At 42.5% G+C, this 16,057-nt stretch overlaps 1 protein-coding gene and 1 long non-coding RNA gene across 2 annotated transcripts in view; one reads left to right on the top strand and one right to left on the bottom strand.

Annotated features, from left to right (window-relative positions):
- LOC148064132 (uncharacterized) overlaps nt 1-16,057 on the top strand; it is a 31,931-nt gene that overhangs the window by 1,688 nt on the left and 14,186 nt on the right. The window contains exon 3 of the long non-coding RNA XR_015713556.1: nt 1,469-1,541. This is a non-coding gene — a long non-coding RNA (uncharacterized LOC148064132). The remainder of the gene's footprint in view (nt 1-1,468; nt 1,542-16,057) is intronic.
- On the bottom strand, nt 1,173-15,010 carry LOC148064133 (uncharacterized). The gene is made up of 3 exons (XM_087811452.1): nt 13,234-15,010; nt 9,927-10,550; nt 1,173-1,593 (listed from the first exon to the last, which is right to left on the bottom strand). The coding sequence occupies exons 1-2, from the start codon at nt 14,197-14,199 to the stop codon at nt 10,032-10,034; spliced, it is 1,485 nt and encodes a 494-aa protein (XP_087667578.1). The 5' UTR covers nt 14,200-15,010; the 3' UTR covers nt 1,173-1,593; nt 9,927-10,031.

The following is a 16,057-nucleotide window of genomic DNA, read 5'->3' on the forward strand; positions in this document are numbered from 1 at the left end:
AAAAGCTGGGATGAAAAGAAAATGTTCTTGAGGCGAAGACAAATGAGAGAATGGATGTCCTTTAGTTTCTTTCGTTACGTAGTTGATTGTTACCTCGATACAGTAACATTTTCAACATCACGTCGACGATGGATGAAGATATGAGGTCTCAAGGTCGGAACGTATAGAGGTCGAAGGTTTTTTAAGTTAAAAAAATATATATATTTCAGTGTGGAGCAGCATCATGTACAGTTTTACAAACCAATGAAGTGTATTAATTTGCCGTAAGTTGCTTTGAAACCTTGTGTTATCTCTTTGTCATGGTGACCCCGGAGGCCCCGAACACAAATGTGTTTGTGGTATCCACTTGTTTTATTTCTGGGCCTCGACCCACAAACGTATTTACTTCGGGTCACCTTGACCCTGAGATAACACAAGGGTTAAAAAACTAAAAAACAACAACAACTAATAAACACTGTATATTTGCACAAAACACATTTTATATATTTGAATTTCTATATAAATCTACTTTTTATGTCTTGTACAAATGAAACAACGGAAAATTGATAATACACTTTTGAAATAAGGTTATTGATATTGTAATAAATTATTATTTTGCATCAACTCATACAAGTACAAATACAAATTTAATGTGTATAATCATCAATTAAATCTGTTTTAAAAACGTTTTATAAAAACAAATCATAATTAAACATAGTTTTCAGTTAAAAGAAAACTATTTGAGTATTGCTCCACAGCAAGAGTATTTTTTCAAGGTAGTTTTAGATTTCTTTAGAAAAAAAAGCAGGCGTCCTAAGAGTTAAGGCATGTCATGTATTGCGTGGGGATGTAAAGGAATGTCAATGGAGGACTTTAAAAGATTTTATACGCTTCAACTTGAAGATTCAAAACAGACCCTGGACTCGCTCTCGCTAACATTCAGACGGGAAATGATAAGAAATCACACGACTTGATCGTAAAAACTTCCTTCCAAGGGAGGACACACGACGCAGACACAAGTGGAACCGAGTGATCCGGAAACATTTACAGCTTCTCTCTGCGCTCGTATGTGCTGTTAGTTTATCCACCTCTTGTTTTCTGAGCCAAATTCTCAGACCAGATTAAAACAAACATGGAGTCGGGCTGCGGGGACGCGACCCAGCTGCCGAGAGAACTGACCACAGATCAGGAGACAAGATTTCACATCTTTTATTGCGATACACGGAGATACGAGTTTTCAAATGGACTCATAGATGTGCGTGTCATAGAAGGATATATATTTTTTAGATTTATACTTATATATATATTCTGCTTAGATACTAAGAAATCACTTAAAAGTATTTATAAAATATCTTAAATAGCATCCACCAGGATAGGTAGTATCCACACTGACTCCAGCTGCCACGAACAACGTTAAATTAATTTAATACTGGCGTGAAAATGTATCCCAAAGTTCCCCCCCTTCTGATGATTTGTCGTCTGTGACCAGGATCCGGACGAGCGTGAATTCTCCAGGAGCGTCTCTTCGAAGTTCCACGCCGTCATAAAGCGACACTTTGGGGGTGAGTTCCCCCACAGAGACGTCTCCGCCTTCGGATCTCCTGCCGTCAGCTCCTGCGAACCAGACAACAGGTGTAACTCATGTGTTCCTAAAAACTCAGCATCAGTGGGTTTTTTTTCCTCAAGTACACGATGAATCATCAGCTCTGTGGTCGTCCTGGTGAGTCAGGGTCGACGAGGGAGAAAAAAACAACTTATGGTTTTTAAAAAACAAAAAAAAACTTCTGGTTGCTGACAACACGTTTCCAACAGCTGTTCGTTTGAGTGATGACGTGCAAAAAAAGTATTTTGTCGAGTGAGACGTTAATTGTGTTTGTACAAGTGTTGCTTAAATCATCACGAATGTCAAGTGACTCGAGACCTCGTCTGCTAAATACGTAAACACGACAACACGCACACACTTTTCGGTCTGACTCACGAGTCCAAAGATACAAGCCTTCAAATGTTTGGTAGAAACCGAACGGTGTAGAGTCTTGTGTCAAAATACACTATCAGAGTATCGTAGTTATGTTGCTTCATCTTATTGAATTGCCTCCGCCAAGGAGGTCACATGGGTGTTCATCTGTCTGCTAGCATTGGGAATCCATCTGGATCCAGGAAACTTTTGAAGGACTCACTCGTATGGCTTCTTACTTCTGATGCTCACAAGGAATGTTAGGAATGTTATGACTTAACCCGACATAAAACGCACTGTTGGAAAAAAAACGAAGCCAAAAGTAAGTAAGTAAGTAATTTTTATTTGTATAGCGCTTTTCCAGACCAGGGTCAGAAAGCGCTTAAACAATCAAAACAATATTCAATAAAGTATATATTCTAAAGGTCAAGATAAAACTGATAACACAACAGGAGTTCCAGAAAATCAAGGAAAAGCCTGAACAAATAGAAACGTCTTAAGATGTTTCTTAAAGGAGTCAGTAGATCCATCAAGAGCAAAGAGAGAGAAGATCGTTCCAAAGCTTAGGAGCAACAGCTTGAGCCGAATGTATCCTCTCGTCCTCAGTCATCATTGTTCCTCTAGCGTCGTGGGACGTAATGACTGCTGCCATCTGCCATCAATTTGTAAAATATATATATAAAATAATATAAAGTCAGTTTTTCTATCATGTACTGGAAGTTGAGACCAAATTAAGTTTAACTCTACAGCATTATGTAGTTCGGCATTTATTTATTTAATAGAATTTAGAACAATATTTCTTTAGCAACATAATGCCTGTTCCAGAGTCGTCATTTCACACAAATAATGCTAAAACACAAACTCGTTCACAAAGAACCACAAAGTTTCTTAGAGCTAGAAAACACACACATACAACACACCATCGTCAGCATACAATCAAACATACAGAGATGTAAATACATAAACACTGATCTAAACAAAGATGAATATTTGTGAAAATGCTCAAATAATACTGGCTGATGATAAGTGAGGTTCACAGATGATCTTCCATGTTTTCCATTTTGCTTCTCTTCAGCATTTTTAAAGAGACAAGAGGGCAAAAAAAAATGTTTGGCTCCGTCAGGTGGAAAAGAGGCAATAGAAGTGATTGCAATCTGGCCCGGGGCCACTAGATGTCGCTGGATTTGTCCACGGAAACAACCAGAGTGTGTTCATCTGATTTGCCATTCGATACATTTCCACGCACCGTCATCACCAGAAGGTAATAAAAGCCAGATGTTGTTCATTTCATAGATTTAACTGCTGGAAACCAGATGTCTCCCACTTACTGTAAAGTCCTTTGTGACGGCGGGGCCTCCAGTTCCAGCCTCGCACGTTTGTAATTTGCACTCCGGACCACAAATAGGCTCCGAAGACGTTTTGATGTCGTAAATCACGTCTCGGTTCTACATCCTATACTGATGATTTAAAGTGAACAAAGGGGGACTTTCCACTTTCAGCAGATTAATTGGAAAACACTCTTCCTGGTGTCAAACTGCGAGGATCCATCACTCCGAGACCGTGAAGGTCAAACACTGAAGTGAAGCAACAATTAATAAAACAGGAGGCAGAGTTTAATAATGTGAGGCAACTTAAAGTGACACCTCTGCTGCTTTGTTAGGAATACGTTTGATTGTTTCCTGTTCAAAGTTTGCAAAGCCAGAGTAATACTAAGTATCCTTGCACAGTAATACCACATAGCCTTGCAAAGTAATACCACGTAACCTCGCAAAATAATACCACATAGGCTTGCAGAGTAATACCACGTAACCTCGCAAAGTAATACCACGTAACCTCGCAAAATAATACCACGTAGGCTTGCAGAGTAATACCACGTAACCTCGCAGAATAATACCACGTAGCCTCGCAAAATAATACCACGTAGGCTTGCAGAGTAATACCACGTAGCCTCGCAAAATAATATCACGTAGCCTCACAAAAGAATACCACGTAGCCTCATACAATAATACCATTTAGCCTCACAAAATAATACCACGTAGCCTCACAAAATAATACCACGTAGCCTCACAAAATAATACCATGTAGCTTCACTGAGTAATACCACGTAGCCTCACAAAATAATACCACGTAGCCTCACAAAATAATACCATGTAGCTTCACTGAGTAATACCACGTAGCCTCACAAAATAATACCACGTAGCCTCACAAAATAATACCATGTAGCTTCACTGAGTAATACCACGTAGCCTCACAAAATAATACCACGTAGCCTCACAAAATAATACCATGTAGCTTCACTGAGTAATACCACGTAGCCTCACAAAATAATACCACGTAGCCTCACAAAATAATACCATGTAGCTTCACTGAGTAATACCACATAGCCTCACAAAATAATACCACGTAGCCTCACAAAATAATACCATGTAGCTTCACTGAGTAATACCACGTAGCCTCACAAAATAATACCACGTAGCCTCACTTAGTAATACCACGTAGCCTCACTGAGTAATACCACATAGCCTCAAAAAATAATACCATGTAGCTTCACTGAGTAGTACCACGACGCTGCGCTGAGAATACTACGTAGTCTTGCGGAGTAATAGCATGTAGCCAGACTAAGTAAAACCACGTAGCCTCACAAAGTAACACTACGTAGTCTCACTGAGTAATGCCACGTGGCCAGGCTGAGTAAAACATGGTAGCCTAGGCGAAGTAATACTACATAGTCTCGCAGAGTAAAACCATGAAGCCTCGTGGAGTAATACCACGTAGCCTGGCTGAGTCATACCATATAGCCATGCAGAGTAATACCACTTAGCCAGACTGAGTACAACAACGTAGCCTCGCAAAGTAATACCACTTAGCTTAGTGGAGTAATGCTACGTAGCCTTGCAGAGTAATACCACGTAGCCTCGCAAAGTAATACCACTTAGCTTAGTGGATTAATGCTACGTAGCCTCGCAGAGTAATACCACGTAGCCTTGCAAAGTAATACCACTTAGCTTAGTGGAGTAATGCTACTTAGTCTCGCAGAGTAATACCACCTAGCCTCGCAGAGTAATACCACTTAGCTTAGTGGAGTAATGCTACGTAGCCTCGCAGAGTAATACCACGTAGCCTCGCAAAGTAATACCACTTAGCTTAGTGGAGTAATGCTACGTAGCCTCGCAGAGTAATACCACGTAGCCTCGCAAAGTAATACCACTTAGCTTAGTGGATTAATGCTACGTAGCCTCGCAGAGTAATACCACGTAGCCTCGCAAAGTAATACCACTTAGCTTAGTGGATTAATGCTACGTAGCCTCGCAGAGTAATACCACGTAGCCTTGCAAAGTAATACCACTTAGCTTAGTGGAGTAATGCTACGTAGCCTCGCAGAGTAATACCACGTAGCCTCGCAAAGTAATACCACTTAGCTTAGTGGATTAATGCTACTTAGTCTCGCAGAGTAATACCACCTAGCCTCGCAAAGTAATACCACTTAGCTTAGTGGATTAATGCTACGTAGCCTCGCAGAGTAATACCACGTAGCCTTGCAAAGTAATACCACTTAGCTTAGTGGATTAATGCTACTTAGTCTCGCAGAGTAATACCACCTAGCCTCGCAGAGTAATACCACTTAGCTTAGTGGAGTAATGCTACGTAGCCTCGCAGAGTAATACCACGTAGCCTCGCAAAGTAATACCACTTAGCTTAGTGGAGTAATGCTACGTAGCCTCGCAGAGTAATACCACGTAGCCTCGCAAAGTAATACCACTTAGCTTAGTGGAGTAATGCTACGTAGCCTCGCAGAGTAATACCACGTAGCCTCGCAAAGTAATACCATTTAGCTTAGTGGAGTAATGCTACGTAGCCTCGCAGAGTAATACCACGTAGCCTCGCAAAGTTATACCACTTAGCTTAGTGGAGTAATGCTACATAGCCTCGCAGAGTAATACCACGTAGCCTTGCAAAGTAATACCACTTAGCTTAGTGGAGTAATGCTACTTAGTCTCGCAGAGTAATACCACCTAGCCTCGCAGAGTAATACCACCTAGCCTCGCAGAGTAATACCACTTAGCTTAGTGGAGTAATGCTACATAGCCTCGCGGAGTAGTTCAACGTGGCGTTATCGCGGCGTTATACCACGTAGTCTCGCGACATTATACTACGTAAACTCGCTGAGTACTTGACCTTCGGGCAAATACCTGGACCTTTCATTTTCATATTTATCACACAGTCATTTGCTACCCAAGCTTGCATTGGTGTCTCCGATATCTTAACTTCCCTCTAACACTTCACAGAAACTCTTAAATATAGCATTTTAAAAGTGCGAAACTAACATGTTGAGTTCAAAGAAAGCATGTGGATTGAACGATATAAAGAGCTTGATCTGTGTTTGAGCCACGAGAAGTTATCCTCACTATAACATTTGTCACTGGGGTAAAGTAACCAGGCTCAACCGCAGGGATGTTCAAGTACTTTGTTATGCATAACTAGTCCACCGGTCCAGTGATCTGCATACAAATAAAGCCACTATAGAACGTTTTCAAACTACAAACCAATAACATGTTTATAACAACGGCCACTATCAGAAGGTTAAAATTGAATTTGAAATTGACATTTTCCAACTTGACGGGTCGCAGCAGGAGCAGAACGAAAAAATAGATTTAATGGCACTTTTTGGAGAATGAAATAACACATGAGGCAATTTGTGTAAACTGCTGGAGGCACCTACGTGGCTTCCTGCGTCGCTCTGCACACAGACCCGTGCAAACCGACGTTCCCTCGTTCCAAATGTCACCTTCTATGTTGGCTACAGTTGGAAAGTGCATTTCTTTTCTCTCTCCTAAGAAATCCTCACATTATGTCAAAGCCTGGCTTTCTGTTTGTGTCTCATGCAATGTTTTCAAAGCAATGGCAGGTTTAAATGGTCCGCCTGTGATTTACTGTCCTTTCTTTAAACAGGAAGTGCATAGTTGCCTTTTGTCCCGTCAACAGCCCGACATAAAAAGTCCTCGAACCTTTTTTTAAACACACCTCAAACCAGTGAGCTGAGAATAAACTTTGTCAACAGTACATACGGTAGGTCTTCCTCTCCTGCTACTGTGCGACCTCGTCATCCTTTTGTTTTCGATTTAATGATATTATTTCAGTCGCTTACCTTAAATGAGTCATATTCAGGAAGTGCCCTAAAAGTCTTGTTCTCAAGTGAAGGGAGGATAAAGTTGATATTGACAGAATCACATGGTAAATACTGTGACTTATAATGAGAAAATGTTTAAAAGTTACGAAAGAAAATGTGAGTAAATAAGGAAAATAATGTAGAAAGAACATCAATATATATTAATATACACATTTTCCTTAATGATTCATGTTGATACATTTTATCGAAAATGATGAAAAGTTGGTAAGATGTTGAAAAATGATGAGAGAAAAGTTAAATTAAGATATAACATCTATAATTTTTAGGTGCAATAAATATTCAGTTGTTAAAAACAATTGTAATTGGCCTTATATTGGGCACAAAACTTTACATATATTGTATATATATGTATATAATTAAGTAATTTATATTTGTAGGGTAGACCAGTGTCACAAGCGCTTAAACAATACTCTATAAAGTATATACTTTAAAGGTCAAGATAAAACTGATAACACAACAGGAGTTCCAGAAAATCAAGGAAAAGCCTGAACAAATAAAAATGTCTTAAGATGTTTCTTGAAGGAGTCAGTGGATCATCAAACTATATATATTTGGATATATTTGTAAATAAATGATGTCTATTTAATCAATTAACTCCAGGATTTGCTTGTTGTTTGTGTTTTTTTATTAATATGGTTATGATTATTGTTATAATTGATCTCTAACAACTGTTATCTTATAGTGTTTGTCTCCATAACTTTTTTCCTGGTCCTGACAAAAGTCTGCGGTGTCGAAAAGAGTCATTTGCCAGTCAACGTTCATTCCTCCCTCACCTGTGGTCACGAGCTTCGGTCGGCGACTGAAAGACGCTTTTCACTGCGACTTAAGCACGTGCGTTGCAATCTAAAGGTGTCTCGCGTCGGCACTAAATCTGTCCCGTCCGGGGCCGAAAACCCCCCGAGGGTGACTAATTGAAATGTTCGGGCTTTTTAAAGTGTCAACACTTGAGACCAGAGCGGAACAGTGAAGCTACAGTTGACCAACAACTTGTTTATCCTCACAGAGAGCAGTTCAAGCAGCAGCTTTATTGCCGTACGCACGTGTCTCTGCCTCGCTCACTGCCGCAGAATGTGGGGAGCTGCTTCGCTTGTGTTTATATGGATGTCAGAAATATACCAAGAGTTTGCCTTACTCCGCTCTGGCATGTGGCCACGGGGTTTTATGATTAAAACCAGATTGTGCTTGCCCAACTTTGGAGGAGCTGGAAAAATAGACTGCAGTTGCGCATAGCATTCACAAGAGGGGAGCACAAAAGCAAGTCATTTTTCCATACTTTTCATCTCGTGCTTTTCGTACCACGTCCGACGGATGATGTTTCTGACGGTGACTCCAGAACGAAAGGCTGTAATTGAAGTCACGATCATCCCCCCCTTTTGTGTCACATGATTCGAGATAAGCGGCCGTGGGTTGTTCGTCTGCCAGACATGACGGAGCGGCTGCCAACTCTGCTCCCTTGATGTCATGACAAAGTTACACAGTAAAAAAAAAGTCAAACTAAAGATTCCTATCTTATTTTTTTTCCCTTCTCATTCCTGGAGAAAAATACCTCGAGCTGCTGCTGGTTCTGATGTTGAATCTATTTCAAGTCGCTCGTCAGTGTTATCCTGCGACACCCGCCGACTAATTGAAAACAAAGTTTCAATCTAAACACTTGTCGACGTCAGACGCTTGCGTGGAATCATGTGACATCAACAAAACATTGAACCCCACCCCCCCCTCGCCCTCCTCTCGCCCACACACTGACACATCTGAGACTCTTTTCAACTTTCTTTCGCTGGAAAACACTGCAGCCCATTTAGCGGTGTCGAAAGCGACCCTGCCAGTAAACACGGCAGACGTCATCGGCTGCCTGCTGACGGAAACATCAACACGACCGAAGCACATGCGTCAGTCCGGTGATTTTAAGCGGCCCGCCAAGTCATTAAGTCGATTCATTTTTTATGTTGATATCATCTATATCTACACAGTTCACTTGAGTCATCTCGGCCTCAAAATGACAACCATGAACTTTTAAACGCCTCAGTGGCGTAAAACTTAGAAGACCAAACACATGCAACATCCACAGGTTAGCATGAGGTGATCGAAGCAGTAAAAAAATACATTTAAATTTCAATAGATCTACCAATCAAACTCCAGCTCTCAGTTCACATTCATTGTACTTTATTTTGGACGGATGTCACCGGAAGCTAAAATGATCTTCTTTATGTTGATCACACTTTTAAGTTCTTTAGTCGCACAATGTTCTTTCTTCGTCTCGTTCAGCCAGGTTTTAAACCAAATCAGATCTCTGTAGCTCAAATATTAAGGAAGTTACGCCCTTTTTAAAGTTGCAAGTCCAATATTTTTGTCCTTCTCTTAGCCCTTAGTAGCGTCAGAGTCGTTATCGACCGAAAACTTACACTAGCTCCCTTTTAAGTCAATGCAAGCATGTTGCAAGCAATGTACATTGTCTTTGCATTCGTTATTTAAAATGATTTTCATAGTTTTGTATCATATATATCAGCCAGTTACCTATAAAGATGCTAGCGTTTAAGGTATGATGAGGAACGGAGATTATCGATGCCAACAATATCACATTTTAAGTAATTTAAGGGTCTTGAAAAAAACGTAGGGTCATGCCTGACAGACTGAAAAACTACTTCCAATTACAGTAAAACTGAGGTTGAAGGAAAGTAATTGGATGTGAGTTGGTTACTGTTAAAGACAGGGGTGTGACCAAGAGTGCTACAATATGTTTGCTTCTTGTGTGATTGTGTTCGAGGCTCGTGCTACAAACACAAGAGAAACACTCCAATCTTGACTTACCATGAGTTGTTTCCCTGCCTGGTCCCACTTTGACCTCCACTCGCAGCAGCAGCGTCCCATGTTTCATGCCCCCATGATGCTAGGGGGGGAATCCCACTCCCTCCTTCAGACTATGCTGGTGGTGTGGCGGCCTCTTCCAGGGTGTGCTGGGGTCCTCAAAGGCTTGGAGGTCGGCTGGGAGCCTTTCACGCAGCGTCCGTTCTGAGGGTACGGCGGCGGCTTTTGAGTTTTAGATCCAACGTTCCCGTTCCCCGTGATAACAGGGGTGACTGTGGTCTGTGGTGGAGACTCCGGCGGGCCGATATGGTTGGGGAACAGGTGAGGCGGGTGGCCGTTCGCCCCCGGTCTCTCTTGGTTGCCCTCCTTCCTGTGGGTCGCGGGTACGAAGCAGCTGGTTTTGACAACCGACGCCATGTGTATGGGCGACGGAGAGTTGGTCCTCAAGACGAAGCGGTCTTCGTTCAAGTGGGGTAAACCCTGGACTTGAGCAGACCGGTTCGGCGGGGAGGCCACCCTGGGGTCAACGGGACGGGCCGAGGGATTATTGGATGCGCTCTGATTTATGCCGGGCGCCTCCTCATCCAGGTCGATATTAGCTGTGAGACGATCAATCTGCTCAACGACCTGAAGACAATAAAAGTAATTACCATATCACAGTGAAAACGTACCTGGCGGCACTTCAATAAATTATATCAAACAAGAAATGCTGACTGGGCATACCTCTGCCAAGGAGCGAGTTGTGCCTACAAACTGTCAAACATGTTGCTGATAGCGATACATTTTGTCACCACTATCATGTGAAAAGTTGATGTTGAGTTTATTTGATTGATTTAAGCTTCAACTCCTATTAGAGCTGAGCCATGAGGAGCAGCGCTTTATAGACGTCCAGGTAAAGCAGACCTAGACATGGTATACTCAGAGATCTAGTAGAATATATAAATGTAAAAATGAGTCTTGGAGCTGCTATTTTAGTCGCAACCTTTCGAAAGAAAAAGTGTCTGGATTCTTGTTTGACTTCAAAGTTTCATCATGTTGACCAAAAGAAGAACTTAGTAACTTCTTCTTTCCAATAACTCCCTCGTTTACTGTAAACACTGAGTTTCACTTTTTGATGTGTGTGTCTTCCAGAATTAAATTATCATGCTGTATTTTAATCAGTGCTATTGACGTGGGCAGTATCTTTTGTATTTAAGAATGTATTGGTATTTTAGTCCAGTGGAGTCAAAGTTTGTGTTCCTGTTTGAACCGATGACCATTTATATTAATGTCGCAGACCGACGCTGTAAGAACCATTTAACATCAACAGGCCCCGAGTAATTCCACGAGCTGAGATGGATTTACTGCAGAGAATGTGTCGTTCCCTTCAACCTATGCAGTATTTATTTTGTTACGACATCAGACTGTGAGCTTTAGACTGTGAATCAGGTTTCCAATATTTTTTGAATCCCCTCAAAATCCTCCTGTTTTTTTTTCTTACTTTCACATTAAACCTTGATCGATTGTTTTTCTTAAAACAAAACACATTGATTCAAGATTGTTTGCTTATCTTGCAAATATACAGAACTTTGATGGGAGACTTTTAAGATGATCTTTCATGAAAGGTACAATAGTGATACCATATTTGGGGTGACCATGATTCAATTGTTTAAGTTAAGGTGACCTCAAGGAGGATGAATCATTATAAATATCCTCAACATGACGTAACCACAATTCAGTGCAACAACTTAACTTCTTAGTGATACAATAATAACCATGTTTAATTCCAAATACAACTAAAAAGGATACGTTATCTTCTTCTGTATGTTTGCAAAGTAACCTGGGAAGTTATGAACATGTTTGAATTGAGGTTTGTTTACAGCACAAATTTCACATGATTATGTTTCGATGGTATTCTGAAGTTCTTAAGAAGGTTTTCAGCGAAACATCATTCACTTGTATGGCTTCAAACCGCTGCTGCGCACATGCCTGGCTTCATTCAAAACTATCTAATGACACAAATAAGGGTGAAAACGTTCTTTTAGGGTTTAACAACTTTGAAATAATGCTAAGCTAACATCCCTAGCAAATAGCGCTTAGTGCTCTTCCTTTGCAGATTACCGTAAACCAACACAATTTCTGAATTTTGCAAGATTTTTCCCTTGATTTTATTGTGTCCTGTGTTTTTATAAAGTCATGACTCATGAGCTCTTTGATGGAGGTTTGCGTGTCTAGATTTCACACCAGGGTGTATGGCATTGTCTTTTTGCAGTTCCTGTAATAATCATTCTTTATCTTATTCCACTTACGATAGGAAAGGTGCTACCGTGGCTTGAAATGGACCCGTTTGAAAATAAATATGCTAATTTATACTCATGTAAAAGCACCTTTAAATTTAAGGTCTCTCTCCGTGGTCGGACTATTAATTTCTCAATTAAAAGTGAGAGCTGCTCTCACATTTAACGTCGCTGTAATGTCAGCGAAGCCCTTAGAAGTACTGCATGTATTATGGATAAGGTAAGAAGGGGCTTCGTTTAGGAAACACTTTTAAAAGGCAGGTTATTTAATGCGCTTGTAGGAGCTCCGCCGATCAAACATTCTACGAAAGGTCAGCGTGAATCATTTCAAATCACAGCCTTGGTGAGCGATGATGAGTCACTAACAAGGCAGCGCACACACTTCTGTGTTTGGAGATCACCTGTGTGGACTCCCCTCAAGGTTTTATCTGCATTTTGAGGCCAGGGATTTCAAATGTCATGTCCACATCCAGCTGTGCGTCATATTTTGTTCACACTTGGGAGTGCGGTCCAGAACGTAGTCGATGTTCGTAGTAAAGATCACACTTGATTATTCTGCCTAAGAATTTGTCTTTCGACTGGTGTGTTCTTAGTGAGCATTTTAGCAACATCCTTTCAAATGTGTGTCACATAAAGAAGTATATTCAATCGATCTGGGGGCGTGAGGGGAAAGAAACGATTGGTTAGAAAAAGTGACTTGTTGATGTGACTTAGAAGTTGTGTTACCTCCGACAAAGTGTGACAATTTGAAAGGGATGAATGATTATTGTTGTTCAATATTTAAGTTTCTTTTATTGTGTAAGCAGTTTTAGCTGAGATTTAAGAACTACATAGTTCTGAGAGAATTGCTTTCCAGTGTGTCTGCACAGCTCTTGAATTGTCAAAGTCATTGTGTTGTTTTGATATTCAGATGCTCCGAAATTGTGTATCGATTGAGACAAATTTTTCCGAACCCAACATGTTGATACGGACACATTAGTCACGGGTATAATCCAAATATATTTGCTAAAACATAGTGATAGCAGACGTCTCACCTCTTTCATCTCCACGTGCACTTGCTTCAAACCTCCCAGCACGTCTTCCAGATCCGTCACCACTTGCCTGATTTGATCCCGGACCGAGTCCTGACTCTTCTTCTGCTTCGCCACCTCCGAACCCGCGGGCGGGTGATCGCTGTTCTGACCCGATGGTCTGGGCTTCGAGGGTTCCGGGTTGACGACGCCGGTGACGGACGTGCCCTTTGATTTTCTCTGGGACAAGTGCTTCTGTGGGACTTCAGTGGCAAAGAAACCCTTGGGAGACTCACAATGGCCATTACAGACCTCCTCTGATCCACCCTTCAGTCTGTCCCGGTCCTGATGGATATCTCGTTCCTCCCCTCCCTCAAAGTACACCGACCTCACTCCACAGTACCCTTTAGGCTTTAAGTGATCCGAATGGGAAGGTTCTGAATGATGTCTTTGAGCCGTCTCTTCTACCTCTTTGTTTACCGCCGCATACCTGACAGTCCTTCTCGTTCTGGACTCGTCACCTTTGACCTGAAGATGAGGGAGCGGATGTGGCATTCCCGCGTTGAAGGGCACGACCCTGGTGTCGCTCCGCACCACACAGCGACACTGTTCCCTGACAGACGGGTAGCGTCTCACCCCGCACTCCTGCTGGTAAATCCAAGGGCCAGGGTTCAACTCCCTGGGGCAACCTTGACCCAAGTCCTCCGACCGCCCCGAGGGGCCAGGTCCCAAAAACACAGGCCTCCTCTGTGGACTGCGATACCCGCTTCTCTGGATCCTGTCGGCCGCAAACGTCCTCGCAGTTTCGGTGTCGGACGCGTAGTTCCCCCTGTGAGCGGTGGTTCTGCTGGACCCTGGCTGCTGACCCGGTCCACCGTGATGGTCGTACGGCAGCTCATGGTGGACGCAGCGCTGGCAGGGGCAGTAGGTGCTGGTGTTGTGATGAAGAAACCTGTGGTGTCCTGTTGGCTGCGCTCTTTCTGGGTACATGTCCGACAAGATCCTTTGTCGAAAACACCTTTGACTGAATCCCTCCTTCCTCCACTCTCTCCTTCCCAGTCATTCACTTCTCTGTTTTCCTCATCTACGCCTTCCCACAAAAACTTTTCTCCAGCGATTCTTTTCCTCTCCTGCTCCGAGCTTCTCCTCCCCTTCCTTCCTGTCTGTTGTTTCCCGTCCTCCACTTTCCTGTGTCGGTCTTTTGACTTACTTTTCCTGACTTACTTAACTTTTTCCTTCTTCTTCTTCTTCTTCTTCTTCTTCTTCTTCTCCCCTACTTCTTCACCTAGTGTTTCCCTTTCCGACACTGGGCCCCTCTCCTGCTCCCTCTCTTTCTGTCTCTCTTTCTACGTCTCCCGCCTCGTTCTGTCTCATTTGCTGTTGCAGGTCTGGTCTCTCTCTCCCTCCTTCTCTCTCCCTCCTTCTCTCTCCCTCCTTCTCTCTCTCTCTCTCTCTCTCTCTCTCGCTCGCTGTGTATTTCCCGTTTCCTCCCCTCTACCCCTCTCTTACTCCGTCTCTCGCCTCTGGTGCATTATTCTCTCAGAAAACTGTACCTGGATCGGTGAGATCTGTCCCTGGTCTTCACCTGAAATCCTGACGCCAAGTAACGCTCCACCGGTAAAAGACTCCATGTGTGACTGGAAGAGTTCCGGCTCCGGCGCTGAGCTCATTAGTCCGACTAAAGCCCTCGCACACTGCAATTAAATGCTGCCTGGGATTCCTTCTGCCAGAGACTGAGAGCCCAGCGAAGGGCTGGGGAGGAGGGAGGCTCTCGGGGAGGTGGGGTTTCCGACAGGAAAAATAGTAGGCAGAGCTCCGGGACCAGCGAAGGCATCAGTCAAAAAAAACATTCTGGCTTACGAACGTATCGTCAGAAGGTTCTTCGCTTGGAAAGTGAAACTTTAACACAACGTAAAGAGCTTGTTTTTTTCCCTGTTGAAGATAAATAATACACACTCTGGCATGAACTTCAGAAAGTGCTCTTGAGTTCTCAGAGATTCACACCTCCGTCTGACCTCAACATCTCGGATCACGGCTTATAAAACATTGATCGCGAAAAAAAAAAAGTGAAACCTTTGACGATGACGACAGGGTTACAGTTTCTCTTCTGACACACAATATGTTGACACGACGTTACTCAATCATTTCACTAATGCATCACGAGAAAGAAACTCCTGCTGTATTCAAAGCAACAAGTGGAACCTTCGAACATATCGTTCCCGTCGCTAAAAGCTTCTGCTTCACCACTAGTTATAAACACCGGTAACAATTTAGCTGCATGTGTTATCAGCCTACAAAAGAGAAGTAATTTAGTGTAAAAAGCTACGCTCTCGTTTTATTCCAATCTTTCTTCCATAAGGTAAAAGTGTCGTCTTTCACGTCCAGACGAAGGCGATCAAAACAATAGTAGAACACAGGCCATACCAGCTGGGTGTCGTAGCAACAGACCGAGATGATGAGAATGAAGACGCTAGAGTACGGTGCAGCTGGGACGGAGAAATGAACATTTTTCGGACCGGCAGCTGTTGCCACCATCGCTTAATTACAAATTGACAAAGACATTAGAAGAGACACGTACAGAACCGCGGGCGCCAGAGAAGATTCAATTGATCCAAATGTATGGACTATTGTAACAGTTTGTTTTCATGTCTTAACAAGAAGGATGTGTCTCGTCTGCAGTTGATTCAGAACTCTGCAGCCAGAATTCTAACCCGCTCAAGTAGAAGAACTCACATTTCTCCGGTCCTTAAAACTCTTCACTGGCTTCCAGTTTCTTTCAGGATCAACTTTAAAATTCTGGTTCTTACTTTCAGATCTATTCATGGTCAGGCTCCTCCTTACATCACTG

This window comes from Callionymus lyra, chromosome 16 (genome assembly GCF_982586985.1).
Source record: "Callionymus lyra chromosome 16, fCalLyr1.hap1.1, whole genome shotgun sequence".
NCBI lineage: Eukaryota > Metazoa > Chordata > Actinopteri > Syngnathiformes > Callionymidae > Callionymus > Callionymus lyra.